The 18,117-nt window shown below is 35.3% G+C and overlaps 1 protein-coding gene across 1 annotated transcript in view; it reads left to right on the top strand.

Annotated features, from left to right (window-relative positions):
- PHEX (phosphate regulating endopeptidase X-linked) overlaps positions 1-5,584 on the top strand; it is a 180,934-nt gene extending 175,350 nt beyond the window's left edge. The window contains exons 21-22 of the mRNA XM_079122866.1: positions 2,895-2,971; positions 5,449-5,584. Of these exons, the coding sequence (XP_078978992.1) occupies positions 2,895-2,971; positions 5,449-5,551 (180 nt within the window). The 3' untranslated portion in view covers positions 5,552-5,584. The remainder of the gene's footprint in view (positions 1-2,894; positions 2,972-5,448) is intronic.
- Positions 5,585-18,117: the final 12,533 nt, after the last annotated feature.

Below are 18,117 nucleotides of genomic sequence, written 5' to 3'. Positions count from 1 at the left end.
TTCTGATGAATTTAGGGGAGACAAACATTCAGCCCATACGATTCCCATTACCCTATCTCATCATCTATAGGCAAAACCTTTATATCTTCCACTCTGGATTATCCCAACAGCCTTATGGCATGTATTCCTTACTTCAGCATCTTTCACCACTCTTTAACATTCCACTGAAACCACAGTATTTCAGTACTAATCTTCTGAAAGAACTACAGTGGTTCTCAAATGCCTACAACATTGAGGCCAAACACCTTCATCTGGCTTTCAAAGTTCTTAGTCTGATCCATCTCCATCTGATCTGCTTTAATTTCCCAAAGCTTCATTGGATCAGATAAACTCTCAACCTTATCAAGGCAGTATCCTTACTTCCACCCCATGATGTCATCTCATTACTATCTCTCTGTGGCCTTCCTTCTAATTCTCCTTTTATAAAGTGTCTCTCTTCATATTCTTCTTCCCCAAATTATTATTCAATCCCAGCTTTATCCTTCAGGAACCATGTTGAGTTTCACCTGCTCCACATCTTCCACAACTCTTCCCAAAGGACTCCAGTCTAGTTCTCATTATTTTTTTTTATCTCTAACTCCTTTTATACTTACATTCATTACCATACAGTTGAGTACTTAATTGCTCTCAAAATGTTCAAGACTTTCAGGTTTATCTCCATAGCTAATGTTCTGGATCCTTGTACTTCTTGTGTACCTCCAGAACACCCAGCAAAGATGCTGGATACATTGAAGACATTTGATATTTTTAGATCAATTTCTTCCAAAGGAAAAGACTAACACAGTTCAACTTGGCAGACTTACTTTTGGGTGATTACAAGATCAGATGTTAAAATAAGCACACAAAAAATAGTAAGAATTTTCTCAAGTTGAGGTTGGCTAACCAGGCCAAATACTGCCAGTTTCCTGTTTTTGTAAATATTGTTTTATTATAAAATAGCTATACCCTAGCTAGTTTTGTGTTACAGTAGCAGAGTTGATTAGTTAAAACAGGAACCTTATATGTTCTATCTGTCTCCTTAAAGAAAGTCTGCTAATCCCAAATCTAGAGGACAAAGTACAAGGATCCATCATTATCCAAAGTACAAGGATCCCTATTACCTCTTCATAGATGAAATAAACTACTTAATATTGATATTATAGTTATAATTTTAAAATGTTTCCAAATATAATATGAAACCATTTCTGATTATTTTAAACTAAAGAGATTTAGGGAAAAAGTGGAAAGCTGTTTTTATCATTAATGAGAAATTTATCTTAGAGCTTTTCCTACTGACAGAATGAGGATATTTTTCAATCTTTTGTGCATTGGAGTTAAGCCTGCTTATATGGAGCAAAGTTATTTTCCTTCTTGGGAAGTTACTAGGAAAATAGTAACAACCATAATGTGTTTTCAGGAATCTCTTAAGTGACATAGGAGATATAGACAAGTCTATATAATAATTTAAGAATATAAGAAGAAATAACCTAAAAAGAAATAAGGTAAAATCAATTGTTAAAACAAGTTCACATTAGCTAGCTTCTGAAGAAATTAAGGAATCACTTTACAAAAACATCTTCAAAATAAAATTCATAAACACAACGATGGCTTATCTTCATCGAAATTAAAAGCATTCTATCACCTTTACTGTTTCCTATATCCCTGTAGCTGCTGTGACCTGTCAATTTCTTTTCTTAGATATTCTTGTCATCCTTCTACTTCTTTCCATTCCCATTGCTGCTTATTTAGTGTACAGTCATTGCCTATAAGTAGTCTTATAACTAGTCTCTTTATTTCCTCCTCCTACATCCAGATAAATCTTTGAAAAATATGAATTTTATTTTCCTGCTCAAGTACAATGTTTAAATATAGTTCAAAAACTTTGGCTTATTGCTTAGGACTTCAAAAATCTGTCATCATTTCCTGTCTCACCTGGGTCCCCCATTGCTGCCAATTATACGCAACATATTACAGTCAATTTTAATGTCTTGCCTTCCCCCTCTCCCAATCATTTTCTCATTTCCCCTTTCATTAGAATGTTTCCCCACCCCTATTTCCATGTATCCTAGTCCTGTTCATACTTGAAGACTATATCATATTTCAAGATATACTTTGAGTCAGGATTAAGTAGATTATACTGCAAAAAGAGTAGCACAATGAAAGTATATTTCTTGTTCATGCTCCATGTCCAACATGTGTTAGTAGTGGGGCCCTGAGTACTTTTTACATATGGGCCCAGGTTTTAGAATCTTTATCTTGACATGTGCTTTCATGGTTACTACAGGTATAGGGAAGAAATATAAGGAAATGTGCATTGCCTTTTAATGTATTCTCAGGGCTCTTAAAACTTCTGTCAGTTTTTTAAGCTACTGCCAGGAAGTAATATCTATCATTCTGCTCATATTTCATTGGTCAGAACAAGTCAGATTTTTGTGCCTAACTTCAAAGGAGATAAAGAAATGTACTCCTGTTCCAGGCCAAGACTAGGGTGAGGCAAGCAAGATCCTTGGGGCAAAATAGCAACTTCTCATGACCATACTCAATTTTGAATAACTGATTCATTTTACTGATTCAAATGAGTGTGGTTACATTTGATAAGGGTTATTTAAAACATTAAATTAATTGAAGGAATGCATTGATTGATTTGGGGGCACACATATGATTCTTTTGATTTAAAGCACTTATCTGGAAACTTTCCTAATTTACAAAATTGTAGAATTACTCATATTGATAAAACATTCTACTCTGGGGATAGAATAATAGATGTTACTACTGAAGAAGGTTTTATCTGGTCTGCTAAAACTGTTTTTCATCTATTCATTCTAAAATTATTCTTCAGTATAATTTGGAACAATTAAAGTAGAAAATGTTTAATTGGAATAGAAGCTTATTATTGGAATGCCTTTCTTTTCTAGGTGAGGTGCAATTCCTATAGACCAGAAGCTGCCCGAGAACAAGTCCAAATTGGTGCTCACAGCCCCCCTCAATTTAGGTAAATAGTCAAATGAGTGATACCAGTTTTTAATTGTATATCTCTTGCCCCACAACACACCCACCAATCCATCCCAGTGTACTACCAGATGGGTGATGCAAACAAAAGCCCATATTGTGAACTGTGTTCTCTCCATTTTGCAGACAACCAAATCTAACCAAACAGAAACTAAGCATCTTTTCCTTCATTAGTAGTAAGCTGGCATATTCAGTGCCTTTTCAACTAAATTTCTTTTGGTGGGTACTTGTACACATCTCTAGTCTCGAGATTTGTGAGACTCCAAAAGTAATTTGGAATACAAATCACAGCTTTAGTATTAAATTCTATTTATTATTTTCCAGTTTTTGAAAGGCAGCAATCCATGGGTGCTATTACCACCATGGACAATCAGTAAATTGAAATATTCAATTTATCCAAGTACCTATTTTTTTTGGGGGGGTGGGGTTTTGAACCAAAACCCAGATTTTATTATCTCTGAAGAAGATGTAATCTGAGGCACTATGCTTTTACACACCTAGAACTCTGGTTTATTTCATGTTAAATGATATTCTATTTAGTACCTCTTTTTTCACACAACCAACCAACAGACATGAATGTATACCCACTTTCTCAATAGCTCTGAACACAAAGGAAGATTTATGGTGATACTGAGCAATTATAATTCATATCCAGAGTCAGGGACACTACATTTTGGCTTTCAGCTTATATCATATTTTGAAAAAATTGCTTACATATGAAGGGAAGAGGATTATGAATTACAATCTTAATTGTTAGAATGTATAAAGTAATAAGTAAAAATAAAATTATGTTTGATATTACTTACCCTGTCTTAGGTTCTATAGCTTGAGAGAAATTTTCTAAGTAGAGGACACATCATTATGATAAGAAATCATAATAATTTATAGTTATTCATTCTTTGCTTAGAACATATTAACTTGGATACCTTTACATTTAATATTTAAGTAAATCCATTTGCATATTACAGGAAAGTCATCTCAAATTTCTTCTATATTTTAAAATCTTATTCCTAAAACCTTATCTTAGAAATGCTTCAAAAATTGACTATAAATTACCCAGTAGCATAAAAAATCTAATCACTGTGTTGGAAATTCTCCCCCACTGGGCCAAACTGTCATGAAACCTCACAGTTTCTAATGGACTAAAATGTGCTCCCACTGACAAATGGTACAGATGAAACCACACAGTAGATTAATTACTCAACAGATAAGATTTTAGAACTAATTTCCTTTTACTAACTAGTTGCCTGTAATGTTGGATTTTAGCTGATAATTTACAGAGTATGCCTACTAATTATCAGCTATATTCTATCTTTAACACTAGCCTAGGGTGAAGCACACTATGAAATATGCATCCCTACCCATACATCCCAGTTAAAACACAAGCGGTTATAAGAATTTGTTGGATACAGGCCATTACATTCATTGAAATGCCTGTAGGTAGCAAAGTCATTAGGGAGGAAATAGTCAGTGTCTGAGAATGCTGAGTTTCTAGTCAACCCTTTGAATGTGAGGTTGAGTAAGAAATAGATGAGGGGGGAAGTTTTTTTTTTTTAAACTGATGTCTGCAGTAACTATAGATTTTGAGTGCAGTGAAAATCACACAATAGAAATACCACTTCCAAAAAGCACTTACAATCAAAGTGCTGAGTAGAAATCTGCAGTCTACTGCAGTTGGCAACTTGCAAGAACACCAGATTTTGGAGCTGAAATCTAGTAAAGAATTATTTATCTGTAACAATTAGATACTGTCCCTTAGTTGGTTGTTATAGTAACCAAATTCTAGGTAAATATGAGCCTCCAAACCTAACAGAAATTTAGAGAAGAGAAAGCGTTTTTGTAGATTGAAAAAATTCTTTAAAATAGTTGGAAATTAATGACATTTACAGACACTGAGTGAAAGAAGTCAAAGACACAACACGGAATACTGTGGATTCCATTTATGTGAAGTTCAAAAGCAGGAAAGCTGTGGTGATGGAGGTCAGGATAGTAGCTGTCCTTGGAAGTACTATTGGTAGGGGACACAAGGGGGCTTTCAGGGTACTGGAAATATCCTAAGTCTTGAGCTGAGTGGTAGTAAGATTTGGTACCCATGAATAAATTAGTAATTTTTACATTTAAGAATTGTGTACTTTATGTCAATTATAACTTTTTCCATAAAATGATAAATTTTAAAAAACAGTTGGAAAAAATTAAGTATTGGAGATGGTACCATATTAAAGGAATTTGAAGACTGTTGGAAGAGTAGTAGGAGCATTTGCCTGCCATTCAGGAGATGCTGGTTCTAATCTCAGTGCTGTTAATTTCTTTGGAAATTTATTTAATGATTTTGGGCTTCAGTTGTCTCTCCTGTAAACAGATTAAATAAACATCATGATCTTTTCTAGCAATATACCATTATAGTTTCATCCAGAACCTGTTGATGAATTAAATGACGTGCTTTGCCATATCTTTTTTCAGAGTCAATGGTGCCATTAGCAACTTTGAAGAATTCCAGAAGGCTTTTAACTGCCCACCTAATTCCACGATGAACAGAGGCGTGGATTCCTGTCGACTCTGGTAGCTGGAGTGCTGGATTCTGCCATCCTGAGAGAACTACTCACTTATTTAGACCTATATTCCCCTGAGGACTTTTTATTTTTTGTGCATTTTCATTATTTGGGTAGATGACCTGCTTGGATCTAAATAGTATCTGTTCAGAGTCATAGATCTTAAAAAAGGGAATATAAGAAATGCACCATGTGTTTTTCTTTAGAAAATCAAACCAACAAAAGTAAATCCCTGGGCTACTTGTGTTAAAATGCTATCTGCTGAATTCTTCCTATTTTCCATTTTAGTCTTTTAGCCACAGCTCAGTGGTACGTACCATTTCAATGTATAGCTTTCCAGGGGTCCTAGGTAGAATGTGTTCATCAAAAAGTTCAGTCCAGTAAACTTGTAACCCTCAGTGATGAAGACATGTGTATGCATACATGGAAGGCCTTGCTGCTCTGTGGACTGCATTGCTAGATTTCATGGACAGTCATTACTACAGCATTTCTTAATGCTAAGGTAGTTAAACAAGAACTATGTTGGATCTCCATTACATTTTTAAATGAAGTTCTTGCTTTCAGCTTTGGAGTCTCTCTGAATGAAAATATGCCTCATAATTTGCATCTGATTGCCCTGTTCAGGTAAAGGTCGAGTTTATCAAATAGGAAGAAAAGGAAATATTAAGTCCCAAAAGAAGTAAAAAACTCCTAGTCATGCAACAACAGGGAAATTAGGAGATGAAATCTTCAAAATTTTATCTAGTCTGTATGATCCTGTTTCTGTAACGAGCAGGTATTGAGAGGAGGATTTTCCAATTCCCCATTAGAAACACATGGCTTTCATTTTCCTTTAGTGCAAAGGGACAAATGCTACATTTAGAGAAAGCAAAATGCTCTTCTATTTCATTTCAGTTAATGTTCCCTCTCTCTAAAAAGAAAACCTTTAAAAATTTTCTTGATTGAAGCCATTTTAGGATATATTGATTCAATTTAAAATCCTCTGAATAGAACGAAGGAATATAATTTTTACTTTTCAAGTCTCTGAAGAAAGAGCAGTACTATGTTTTTGATCCTTGGAGCATTATCCTTTTAAGTGAACTCCTCTATCTCTTAGTGTGTGTGTATGTAGGATAAAATTGTAATAGCATTAAAGTGGTTACCTGGCGTTTCGTTTCTTAACATAGGCACCCCTACCCCATCACATTATTCATTGTACATGAGGTACTGGGTTAAGTGGGTCAATAAGAAAATCTCGAAAGCAAAATGACAAATTCAGAATAACCACAGGAGGTCATTTTGTATCCCTGTGACTTGTCATCCTTTTAAAAGACATATGAGTGTGTGCCACGTCCTTTTGTAACCATGGGAACTTCTGAAGGGAGAAAAATGGAGGGGCACAATCATGAGGAAAACAATTACACTGCATTAGTCAGAGGAGAGTGATTTTCCCCTTGACTTCCTCCTCTCCGAATGGATAAACTTCTGAAGGGCAGCTACCTTTTCCTCCTCTTAACCACAGCTTAATGTGACCTTAATATGTATGTCTAAAAACAAGTAGTATTAGGTCACGGGTGCTGGAAATGCATGTGCCTTTTCTTTGGAGTAAGGATTTCAATTTGATTTAGACATGTAAAATATTTCTTGTTTTATTTCTGTACTTGAGTGCTTAAAATTAGCTAGGTTTGTCATGCTTATATGAATAGTACTTTCCTTTTAGACTTCTTTTTAAAATTCCAAATAAACACATTCCTGCAGGTCAGAGAAAGTGTTTGATAAAAGCATAGAATTATGATTTTGGATGTAGAAATTAAGTCACTTGTTGGTCCAGGAAAACTGGTTGGTGATCAGTTGGGGCTCTCACAGCTTCTAGATGACAGGGTTCCCTTGTCCTGGTTTACTTTGCTTGATGTAACTCAGTTCTACTGAAAATTGTATATAGTATGGCCATTATTAAAACATACCAAAGTAGCAATACCAAATCATCAGTATTAACTAAGACAATTTCATAGGATCGGATTTCCAAGTGCTTGTGTTTAACTCTTCAAATTATACTATCCTTGTTCTTCTTTTTGATACAGACTGCTAAAAGAAACACATTGATTTAGTTGTAAAGGGAAGAAGATAAGATACAACTACAAAGGAAAGGGGAAAAGTAGACAGAAACTGGCCTAAGAATGTGGCTCTGAAGAGGAAGATAGGATTTTGGAGATCCTTGCTGAGCAAATGTATTGGAGGAGAGCCATAAAGTTTTACAAAAATCATTATGGTAAATTAAAAGTAAATTACATATTGGATCCCAGACTGGGGTTGCAATTACACATTTCTCTGATCCACGTACCAGGTGTTCTCTTGTGAACTCTTATCTGGGCATTGGAAGGGGTTAGGTTTGTTAGTTAAGTCCTCCTGGAGTAATTAAGAATTCTGTGTATATAAAATGGTATTGTTTAGACTTACCATTGCCCAAAGTTTGCTGAGCTTTTCACCAACTGCTCAGCATTGGCTTCCTATTTCCATTTTTTTCCTTTTATGAGATGAACGGGGATATGACTAATGCAAGCTCAGGATTCATAAATTATCCTCAAGTTTATTTAGTGCTTTGCCTCAATGGAGCTTAAAGCACAGCACATAAATTTTATCACTAAGAAGCAACTATGAACTATGGCTTGCCAGACAGGTTATGCTCATGCCAGAGAAATGGACAGGCTTAAAATTTCTTGTCAGGTATCTCAGAGTGAGAAAAGACAAAGTCTTTATACTTTGGATTACTGACCTCTGTATTAATCTTCATCCCTTAGAACACACATTTCCAAATATATTTGGAATATATCCATCAATATTTCTATAATCAAAGCATTTAATAGGCTTCTTCCTTGATATTTTTAACATAATGACTCACTTACATCTAAATTATGGAAGAATATTTGACTGTTTCACACAACATTCTCATCACCAGTGGAAGTGTCCCACTGGTTCAAAGAAAGGTGTTCTTGGATTATGCATTTTTTTATCTAAACAGTCTGTGAGACTAGTTTGGTTGTTTTCTTACCCTACTTGTGAAACAATGAGAACAGTCATTTTAAGGATAATAAAAGTTGATTGAAGACTTTCCATTTCTCTCCTTTTTAAAAAAAATATAGTTTTAGACAGTTTTTACCCACAAAAGTATACAATGCACTGTAGTATACTAGCTCTTTTGGGTTAGGAAAGTAGGATTTAATGATGAAACTTTTTCTGTTGACAATGAGAGATTTGCAAAGTGGTCATTATGTTTTATTTCAAATGTAAGTCAGCAGATGTGGTTTACTGTGTTTATTATAATGTTCCCTCCAGATGCCTTTGAGGAAATTGTCAACCATGAGGAGTCTGGTTTCACAAAAGTGACATTATTGTTACTGTCAAACCAAGAACCCCAATATGCTGTCACCATTTTTTAACAATTCAATTAATTTATAGTTATTCATTCAGCACTCAGCAACTGAGCCCCCATTATATTTACATCCCCAAACCAGCTATATTTGTGTTGATAATATATAGTTTCTGACTTCAACAAACAATCTGGTCAACATGGGAGATGGATATGTAAGTGGTTAGAATTAGACCACTTGAGTTGTGGTTTGGGACACAGAGAAGGAATTATTCAACACCTCTGGAGGACACTGTTGGTGCTCCCTCTACCTAGATTCCAGCAAAGCCCTTTGATGGTGCATCCTAACTCACATTCTGTGTGCTTTTGGTTCTAATTAGCTATAGCTCTCTAGGATAGTTACCTTCATGCTACTGGGACCTCTATGTCCAATGCACTTTCAGAGAATTAGAAGTACCTGGTGACACTTAGACAACAACCAAGTAATGGAAGATTCTGAAAGCCTCACCACCTTGCCTGAGTCCAGATAACTCCATAGGTAGACCATAGATTAGGTCCATAGGTTCGGTTGGCAGTGCAAGTAGAGTCCTTTGTTGGTTATTTTAAATACCTTTCTGGCACTGATATGCTGTAAGATATGGAAAAGTATTGGTTTCTAGGGTCCTTGGTCAACCCATTGTGTCATAGGTCATGGCATCACGTATAGGAAACACATATCAGATGATAGTTAGTGGGTAATAAATGCCTGAGTATGACTTGGTGGTGCCCCTGTTGTAGAGTTTACTCTAGTTTCTGAGTTTCTAGCTTCTAAACTGATTCATAGAATGAGAATTTTTGTGTGTAGGGTGGTGGCAGAAGGAAACATGCATACGAATGACCAAATTTATGAATGATCTCTGGGATATGGACAGGAAAGGAAGGCTTTGGGGAATGGAGGCAAGAAGTCTAGACTCTCCTCTGCTGTGACCTATTTAATTTAGATTTTAGGAGATCCAAGAACTATTGAGTTTGCTTCAATTTTCAAGTATCTATGTAAGTGGACTTGATCAAAATTTGGAGGATAATGCTTCTAATTAGAATTAAGATATTTACATTAATATTTCTAATTAGACTCAAGTTCACTTGCTTCTTTTAGTAACTGAATCATACTAGCTCTATAAATAGATCACCTCAATGGCTTAACACAGTTTATGTTTACTTTTTTGTTTTCATTATGTACATAATGGGTATTGATGATCAGTGAGTTTCTTTCCTCCTACTGTTGATTTGGGGAACCAGACTTCTTCCATATTGTGATTCTGCCATTTTGAACAAATGACTGAATACGTGCTCATCAGCAGGAAAATGACAGAAGGGGAATGCCATGGAAGTGCTGAGTGGAAGGTTTGGGCTAATCTTGGAAATAACCTACATTACTTCTGTTCTGATTCCATTGGCTAGTACTGTCATGTGGTCAAACCTAACTGCAGGGGAGTCTGGGTTATGTAGTCCAGTCAGGAACCCAAAAAGAAGAGGAAATTGGTTGGACTCTCAGGTGGCATTGCTAGCTATATCTTCTAAAGTGAAATTCAGGGTAGTAACTTTGAGCTCTTTTGAATTTAGTAAATTACTTTTGAGCAGAGTACTATGAAAAGTGAAAATTCCATTGGTAGCCTGCAGTTTATTCTGTAGGAGTCTTTTTAATTAACAGCTTAATTAGATAATTTAATCCCCTTTAGAATTGGAGATATGAAAATGAAAATGAGATACTCCCCGTGATCTGACAATACCATGCTTTAATAAACACACCAAAGTGAACCCGGAAATGAGCAGCACAAAAGCTTTACAATAATTTGTGATCAGTGAAAGAAAACCTGATCTATAATTCTAATTATTCCTAAATGGTTTAGATACATGTTTCATTTGAATGTGTATTTTGTTTTGTTAATTGGCTCAATTAAGAAGGTAACTGAATATAAGAATCTGTGGCTAAGCCATGGATTTACAATATTTTATAAGCTTTTAAAATATATCCCACTGAGAAAGTAAATAAAATACCCTATGAAACATATTATTGGAATAAAGTGCAACATTGCCAGTATTTTTAGAGAATTTGTATAAAAATTGTTTTCATTTGCCCACTGATTATGAGATAAAAATGCTACTAACTCTACTTGTATTTTGCTTTTTCCCCTTGAATGAGAAATTGAGGCTCAGAATTCAAGAAATGAAGATGAGTATTCATGTGCAAGCCACAAAAGTACTATTATAATTAATTCCGGCTTGAGACTCCATTTTACAGAGAAAGAAGAACTAAATGATTAGGTTAAATTTTCTAAATTAAAGCTTCCTAAAATATTGAGTATTATGTCTATTTTCAGTTTGACTGAAATACCTGCAAAGTCCTAGACAAAAAGAGAAGTGTAGCTTACCATTTAGAAGTGCATTTTGAGGTGTGGTGGTGCATGCCTGCTTTCCCAGTGGCTCGAGAGATTGAGGCAGGAGGATCACCAATTCAAAGCCAGCCTTGGCAATGGTAAGGTGCTAAGCAATTCAGTGAGACCCTGTCTTTAAGTAAAATGCAAAATAGGACTGGGGATATGGCTCAGTGGTCGAGTGCCCCTGAATTCAATTCCCAGTACCCAACACTCCCCAAAAAATGATTCACTAGAAGTACATTTTGTTAATATCCAAAATGATTTGAAGTTAGTGAAATTAGTACTGGATAATAGACAAACTTCCCACCCCAGTGACATTTGATGCATGGCAAAAAGAACCCAGAATATATTTATTCCAAAATCAATCAGATTTTCAGTTGGCGTTTAAAATTTTTTCACCTAATAATAATCATAATTAAAATAGCTCCTAATTGCTGACACCTACCGTACCCTAAGCACTCTGCTAGGACCTTGCCTGAATTATAGACAATCTTCCCAACAATTATGCAAACAGTTATGCCCCCTGCACAGGTGAGGAATATTTCTGGGACTTACCAAGACCACATTAGTAATTGGAGGAACCAGAACAAAGCAAATTTTGTCTGACTTCAGAGCCTTTTCTCTAATACTCTACTGGGCATTGGAAATGATCACAAACACAATTTTGACCTGGACTTACTGAAGATTTCAGGTTATGCTTCTGTAGTAATCTATTGGAAAATAATGTCCATGTCAAAAGGAGTCAGCTTATAGGAATTTGTACTTGATGGTAGTTTCATCCTGAGTCTTTTAGAAAGGACTCCAGAATCTGCTCTTCAGTGACAATGCTTGATACCATTTATTGAACATGTGACCATGTGTCAGACATGCACAAAATGCCTTACTTATATTATCTAATTTAATTATTACAACAACTCAGATTACCTATTACTATACCCATTTTACAGGTAAGGGAACCAAGTTTTGGATAGACTAATGACTTGCCCATGAGCATTGAACTAGCAAGTAGCAATGCTGGGTTTGATTTTGCTTTTGTCAAGTACTCCCTTAGTCAATATAACTATGGTGACCTTAAGTCCTGGATTTCCTGACTGGGGCTTCCTCAGTACAGTTGGCAGACTTTTCTGAAGTCTACCTGTGTTCAGCTTTGTGTTTTCCCTGTCCTCTCTGTTCAGTCTCCTGAAACCAGACTGTCTCTAGGTCACTTTTCCAGAGAAGAAATCCTTTACAACACTACCCATGAGTAGTTGAGGGATTTTCAAGCAATCATCTTGTCTTTAACCCTAACGAGCATTCTTACATTCTCTGTTACCCAGAATTTCCAAATCTTGAGGCCTTCTGATATTTTACAGGATATTTTAGCTTGCTTCTAGTAGGGAGTCCATTATTTTCATCATGTGGGCTTATATCATTTTTAAAAATATATTTTAGTATCATTTTAGTGGGAGGGAGAGATCTACATCTGAGTCCACTACATTTAAGGAGTCATCTACATTTTGTTTTTTTTAATGGGAATATCTAATAAAATTTTTTGTTGAAAGAATTGCTTCTATATATAAAGTTCTGTGCTGAATTATTGCCTTTACCCAGCAATGTCTGTAACTAAGTCTAAATATTCCTTTAAACTGCTGAATATTAGGAGATTGTATTTTCTGCAGAAGCCAATCCTATTTTTCCTAGTTATTCTAATAAAACAAGTGCACATGAACATTTGGTATTTTCCATTACTCCCAAAGACATATAACTTAGCTCTTGGAAAATTCACTTGAGATAAAAGGAATGTATCTCTCTCCACCTTCCAAAGTTGCCATTAAGAATATATCTAGGACAATGCTAGAGTGGATTCATCCCAATATTCCAGAGAAAATTTTTACTTATCAACAAAGGCCAAAATTAGTCCTTGGAGATTCACATTGCAACTCTCATTTACACACCTGCCCCCCAGCTCTGGTGCAAATTGAGTTTGAGTTAATGCACATACATTATTGAGAAGAAATCAATCAAAAGCTTTTCAAAGCATAAATGGTTCTTTAGGAGATGAAAGCTCAGTGCCTCAATTTTATTGAAAGCATTGAATAAAAACCATTTTGAAGCATTCAACATATTAAAATTAGTCTACAAACTGTAGTAATAATAAGGCATTTCCTCACCCAGGATCTTAAGTGTTATGTACTAAGTGATATTTACCACAGAATAAAGAAAAATCAACTGTCATTAAATATATGCCTACAACACATGAGGCAGGTGTTAGTTGCTAATATTGCATGTTCATTAATCCAGGACTTTGGTGACTTTAAACCCAAACTTCATGAACAATATTATAATAATAGTATTGTCATTATTCTGCCAAAAATTCTTCAGTGATCTTTACATTGCATTTACAATAAAACCCAAACAACTTTCCCTGACCCAAAAGCCCTACATGTCCTGGCTCTCAGCAACTGCTGTCACTTTCCATTGACTTTTTTTTCCCTAGCTCCATCAGTCATCTTTCTGTTTCTCTAACTTTACTAAGCTCTCTCCTATCTTCTCAGTCTCAGGACCTTTGCTTTTTTGCCTGAAATGCTCTTCACGTGTCTGCCACATAACTTTATTGAAATCGGGCCCCTTAACTATAAATACAGTCCATTTCCTCAGCTGGCTCGTACCATCTCAGATCTAAGCAGAGTTGTTTGTTTTTCCTTCCTTTCCCCTTCCCTCCCTTTTTCCTTCTCCCTTCCCCTTTTTCTCCCTTCTTATCTTCCTCCAATATCTTCTAAGTGCCATGATGTTAGAACTTTGTCTTGTTCACTACTATATTTCCAGCACTTGTAACAGTGCCAGACACATAATAGGTCCTTGAATATATGTTAAGCACATTTATTCTTTCTTTACAAAAATAAATATTGGTCACCTACTATGTGCTCCACACAGTTTTGTGGCTGCTGAGGATAATGTAGTACACAGAACATAAGTTTTCCTGCCCTCCTAGAGCTTGCACTTTAGGAGACAGACAAGAATAAGTGAAATATGTGATATAGTAGGGGAGGAAATGATTGAATGAATGAATGAATGGACAATTGTAACATTGAAGAAAAAATCTTCTCCAATATTTTGCCATCTTAAAATTTCCAATAATTTCTTTCTTGTTTATCTTTTTCCATGCTGCTCTGGGGATCCATGCATGATTGTTTGGTATAATTTTATCAAGGTTTAATATGATTTTGCATGATTTTTTCATGTGGTAGCATTGGTCTGAATCCATAGGTACTTCATAATCATTCATTTATATGGCAGCATAATATTCTTTATAGTTTCTATGAAAATTTATTCAATTATTTATTGTTTGAAATTCTTGATTTTCTCACTATTGTAAATAATAGAGATAAGTATCTTAATGTGTCGAGTTTTTTTTCTTTCCTCTTGACATTTCCTTAGAATAAATACTTAAAAGAATTTGCTCCATCCAAGGAGGCACATGCATATGCTGTTGTGGCTTGCAAAATGTACTGGAAAATATCATTCTGACAAGATTGTATGGGGCTGGGGATGTAGCTCAGTGTAGAACATTTGCCTAACATGCTCAAGGCCCTGCGTTCAGTCCTCAATACCACACACACACACACACACAAAGATTACATGTATTAGGGAGCCTGTATAACAAAACAAAAATCAGAAATGTCCCTTGCCCATAAGAAAGTGATAGTACATTGGAGGAAGCAGACATTTAAACCAACAGCTATAATATAAAGCACAATGAAGAACATATAAAATGCTATCAGATTTATAAAACCTGATCAAATTAATTTTATTAATTTCATTTTTAGTAATATTTTTATCTATTAAATGTATAGGAGTATAACTGGTTTATTTTGCTGATTAGCTTTTTGGATTTTACCTTACTTGGTAAAAACTACACATCAGTTTTCACCCATTGACATACTAATATCTTATTTTTTTCTCATCAGTTGTGACATTGCTATTGCTTGTATTTGTAGTCACTCATTTACATAGAAAAATTCTCTCTGATTCTCATCTTTGTTCATTTACAACTAGTGTTATTCTTTTGTAAGTTAGTGGAGACAGGGACAGAATGGTTGCCTCATGCAAGTTATCTTGCTGGTATAAACAATGTACAAAGGAGTATAAAAGACTTAACACAAATTTAGGGAAAATATGCTATATGTATTTTAGTTAACTAAACAAATATTTATTGTCATTTATTAAATATTATTATAGGGTTGGGAGTAAAATGATGAATAAGAGTTCTATTTCCCAATTACTTAATGATTTAAAATTACTTAGCAATTCATAAGAAAAAGTAGATATGCAAATAAAAATTTCAACAGTAAAATATATAATTGAATAGAGGTAAAAACAGAGTTCTTTGGGAACAGGACTGGATAAAAGTATTTATAGAGCTAAGCAATGAAAGAATGACAATACTCTCAGCTGTAAAATCAAAATAATAATAATAATAAGGGAATAAAGCAGAAAACCCAATAAAAAAATTGGGCGGATGAGTTGAACTTATTCTCAAAGGAAGATAACCAAATCACCAACCAATAAATGAAAATTGCTTAAATTTACTAATCATTAAGGAAATGCAAATTAAAACCACCATGCGATTCATTTGTACAATCCCATCCCTTCCCAGAATGACTAAAATAAAAAGGGACATAGGCACAATTCCTATATACTATTGGTGGGAGTAAAAATTGGTGTGACTACTTTGAATAACTCTTTGGCAGGATCTTCTAAAGTTGCATATGCTTGTGTCCTATGACCCAGCAGTTTCACTCTCAGATATTAAGTTGTCATCTTAATAGGTAAAAAATTGTTGAATATTGGCAGTTTCACATTTGACCTAATGTTTACCCAACAGAAATGCAAGCCTATGTTCATCAAAAGACATGTGGAAAAACATTCATGGAAGCACTATTGGTAAGTGTCTAAATTGGGAAGACTCTTAATGTCCATCAAGTAAGAAAATAAATGAATATTAACCTACAAAACCAAGAATGAACAAACTACAACCATATGCAACAATTTGTGTGTTTCCCACAAACATAATATTAAAAGAAGTCAAACACAAAAGAGAACATAATTTGTTTCCATTTACATAAAATATAAAAATATGCAAAACTAACCTAAAGCTATTAGAAGTCATTGGAGTTATTAGGTTTTGAGGGTTAGTGACAAGGGGGCCTTTGAGGCCCTGATAACGTTAAGTTTCTTCATCTGGATGCTATTTACATGAATAACTTGTGCACATGTATATATGAATGTTTCACCAAGGTTTTTAAAATTAACAGCAAAATATAAGAAATTCCAAGTATGTTCTGTTTTTTCCTCCACACAATAACTACTTTGATGTTTTCTTAAGGAATACTGAATATAAAATTCTTTCAAAGGTATTTTCTCCCCTCATTCTTTGAACTCTTGCTTTGTCCATGTTCGTAGGCACCCCACACTTATTACTGGAATGTAAGTAAGAGATTATGCTGGTTCTGGGATCCTGGCTGGGAAGCTTTCCTGATTAAAAAAAATGAAGCTGAACCTGAGGGTTTTTTTTTTTTTTCTTTCCCAGTGCTGGCAATGGGACTCGGGGTGTTGCACATGTTAGGCAGGTGCTCTACCACTGAACCATACCCCCAGCACTAGACCTGAGTTTTGTAACATGCTTTGCAGAAACCAGGAAATCAAGTAGAGGCTGATGGTTCCAGGCTGTGGAAAGCACAAAGGTGTGGTGAGAATTGAAATAACCCATTGTGAGGGGCTGAACATAGTTCGCTGAAGCTAGAACTTGGAGAGTAGCCAAGGAGGGATTAATGACAAGCAAGAGAGTTTGGCAGAGGCCATATAGAGAGGGGTCTTGAAAGGTCATGATGCTGAATTTGATTTCGATCCTACAAGCATTTGGGAGCCACTGAACAATTTGAATTGGTGACGTGATTGGGTTTCTACTTAATGAAGTGTTAGTGGATGCTGGTGTGGAGAATACTTGGAGAGGGATAAGATTGAAGCCTAGGGGACCAGTTAGGAGGCCATTGCAGTAATCCATGGAAGATACAATAAGCTGGTGGCATGGGAAGGATGGGAGGGACAGATGTGGAGCTCTCAATAGAGAATTGTTCTGATGAAACTTAGTAATGGGTTAGAATTTGATATGTAGGAATGGTACCTTTTTCCTAGTTAAAAAAAGTAGAAGAACCTTCATCTTGATGAGTGGTCAAACACATCTAGATTTCTTGCTTTCCCTCCCCACTTAACACCTTTTTACACCATATACATCAAAGGATGGTGCTGGGGCTGGGGATGGAGCTCAGCGGGAGAGCTCAGCGGGAGAGCACTTGTCTAGCATACATGAGGCTTGAGGTTTGATCCCCAGCAACACACACACACACACACACACACACACACACACATACACACACACACACATTCACAGACACATACACTCTCACACACATACATACACACATGGACAGTGCTGTGACAGAAGAGAAAGATTACCAATTATGTCCCATTGCATTCTTGGAATGAAAACTCAATAACACATTTCAGAGTTTTTCGTTGGAGGATAATATAGATTATCTTGTGTACTAGCATGCAAACTTCTTGATATTTCCAAATCAGTCAGTCTAGAGAATAAAGGTAATTTTTCTTCCATGTCAATACTACCATTCTGGAAACAAAAAAAAAAAAAAAATGGTACCCATGCATACTGTCATATACAATTTGCACATGTGTTTATATAATTACATAGATACAAAAATATTTATAAATATCTGAAAAATATACATATATGTGTATACACATAGACACACACATTAGA

The sequence above is a fragment of the Sciurus vulgaris genome (genome assembly GCF_902686455.1).
Source record: "Sciurus vulgaris genome assembly, chromosome: X".
NCBI classification, from domain to species: domain Eukaryota; kingdom Metazoa; phylum Chordata; class Mammalia; order Rodentia; family Sciuridae; genus Sciurus; species Sciurus vulgaris.
This window is presented reverse-complemented; position numbering and strand designations above follow the sequence as displayed.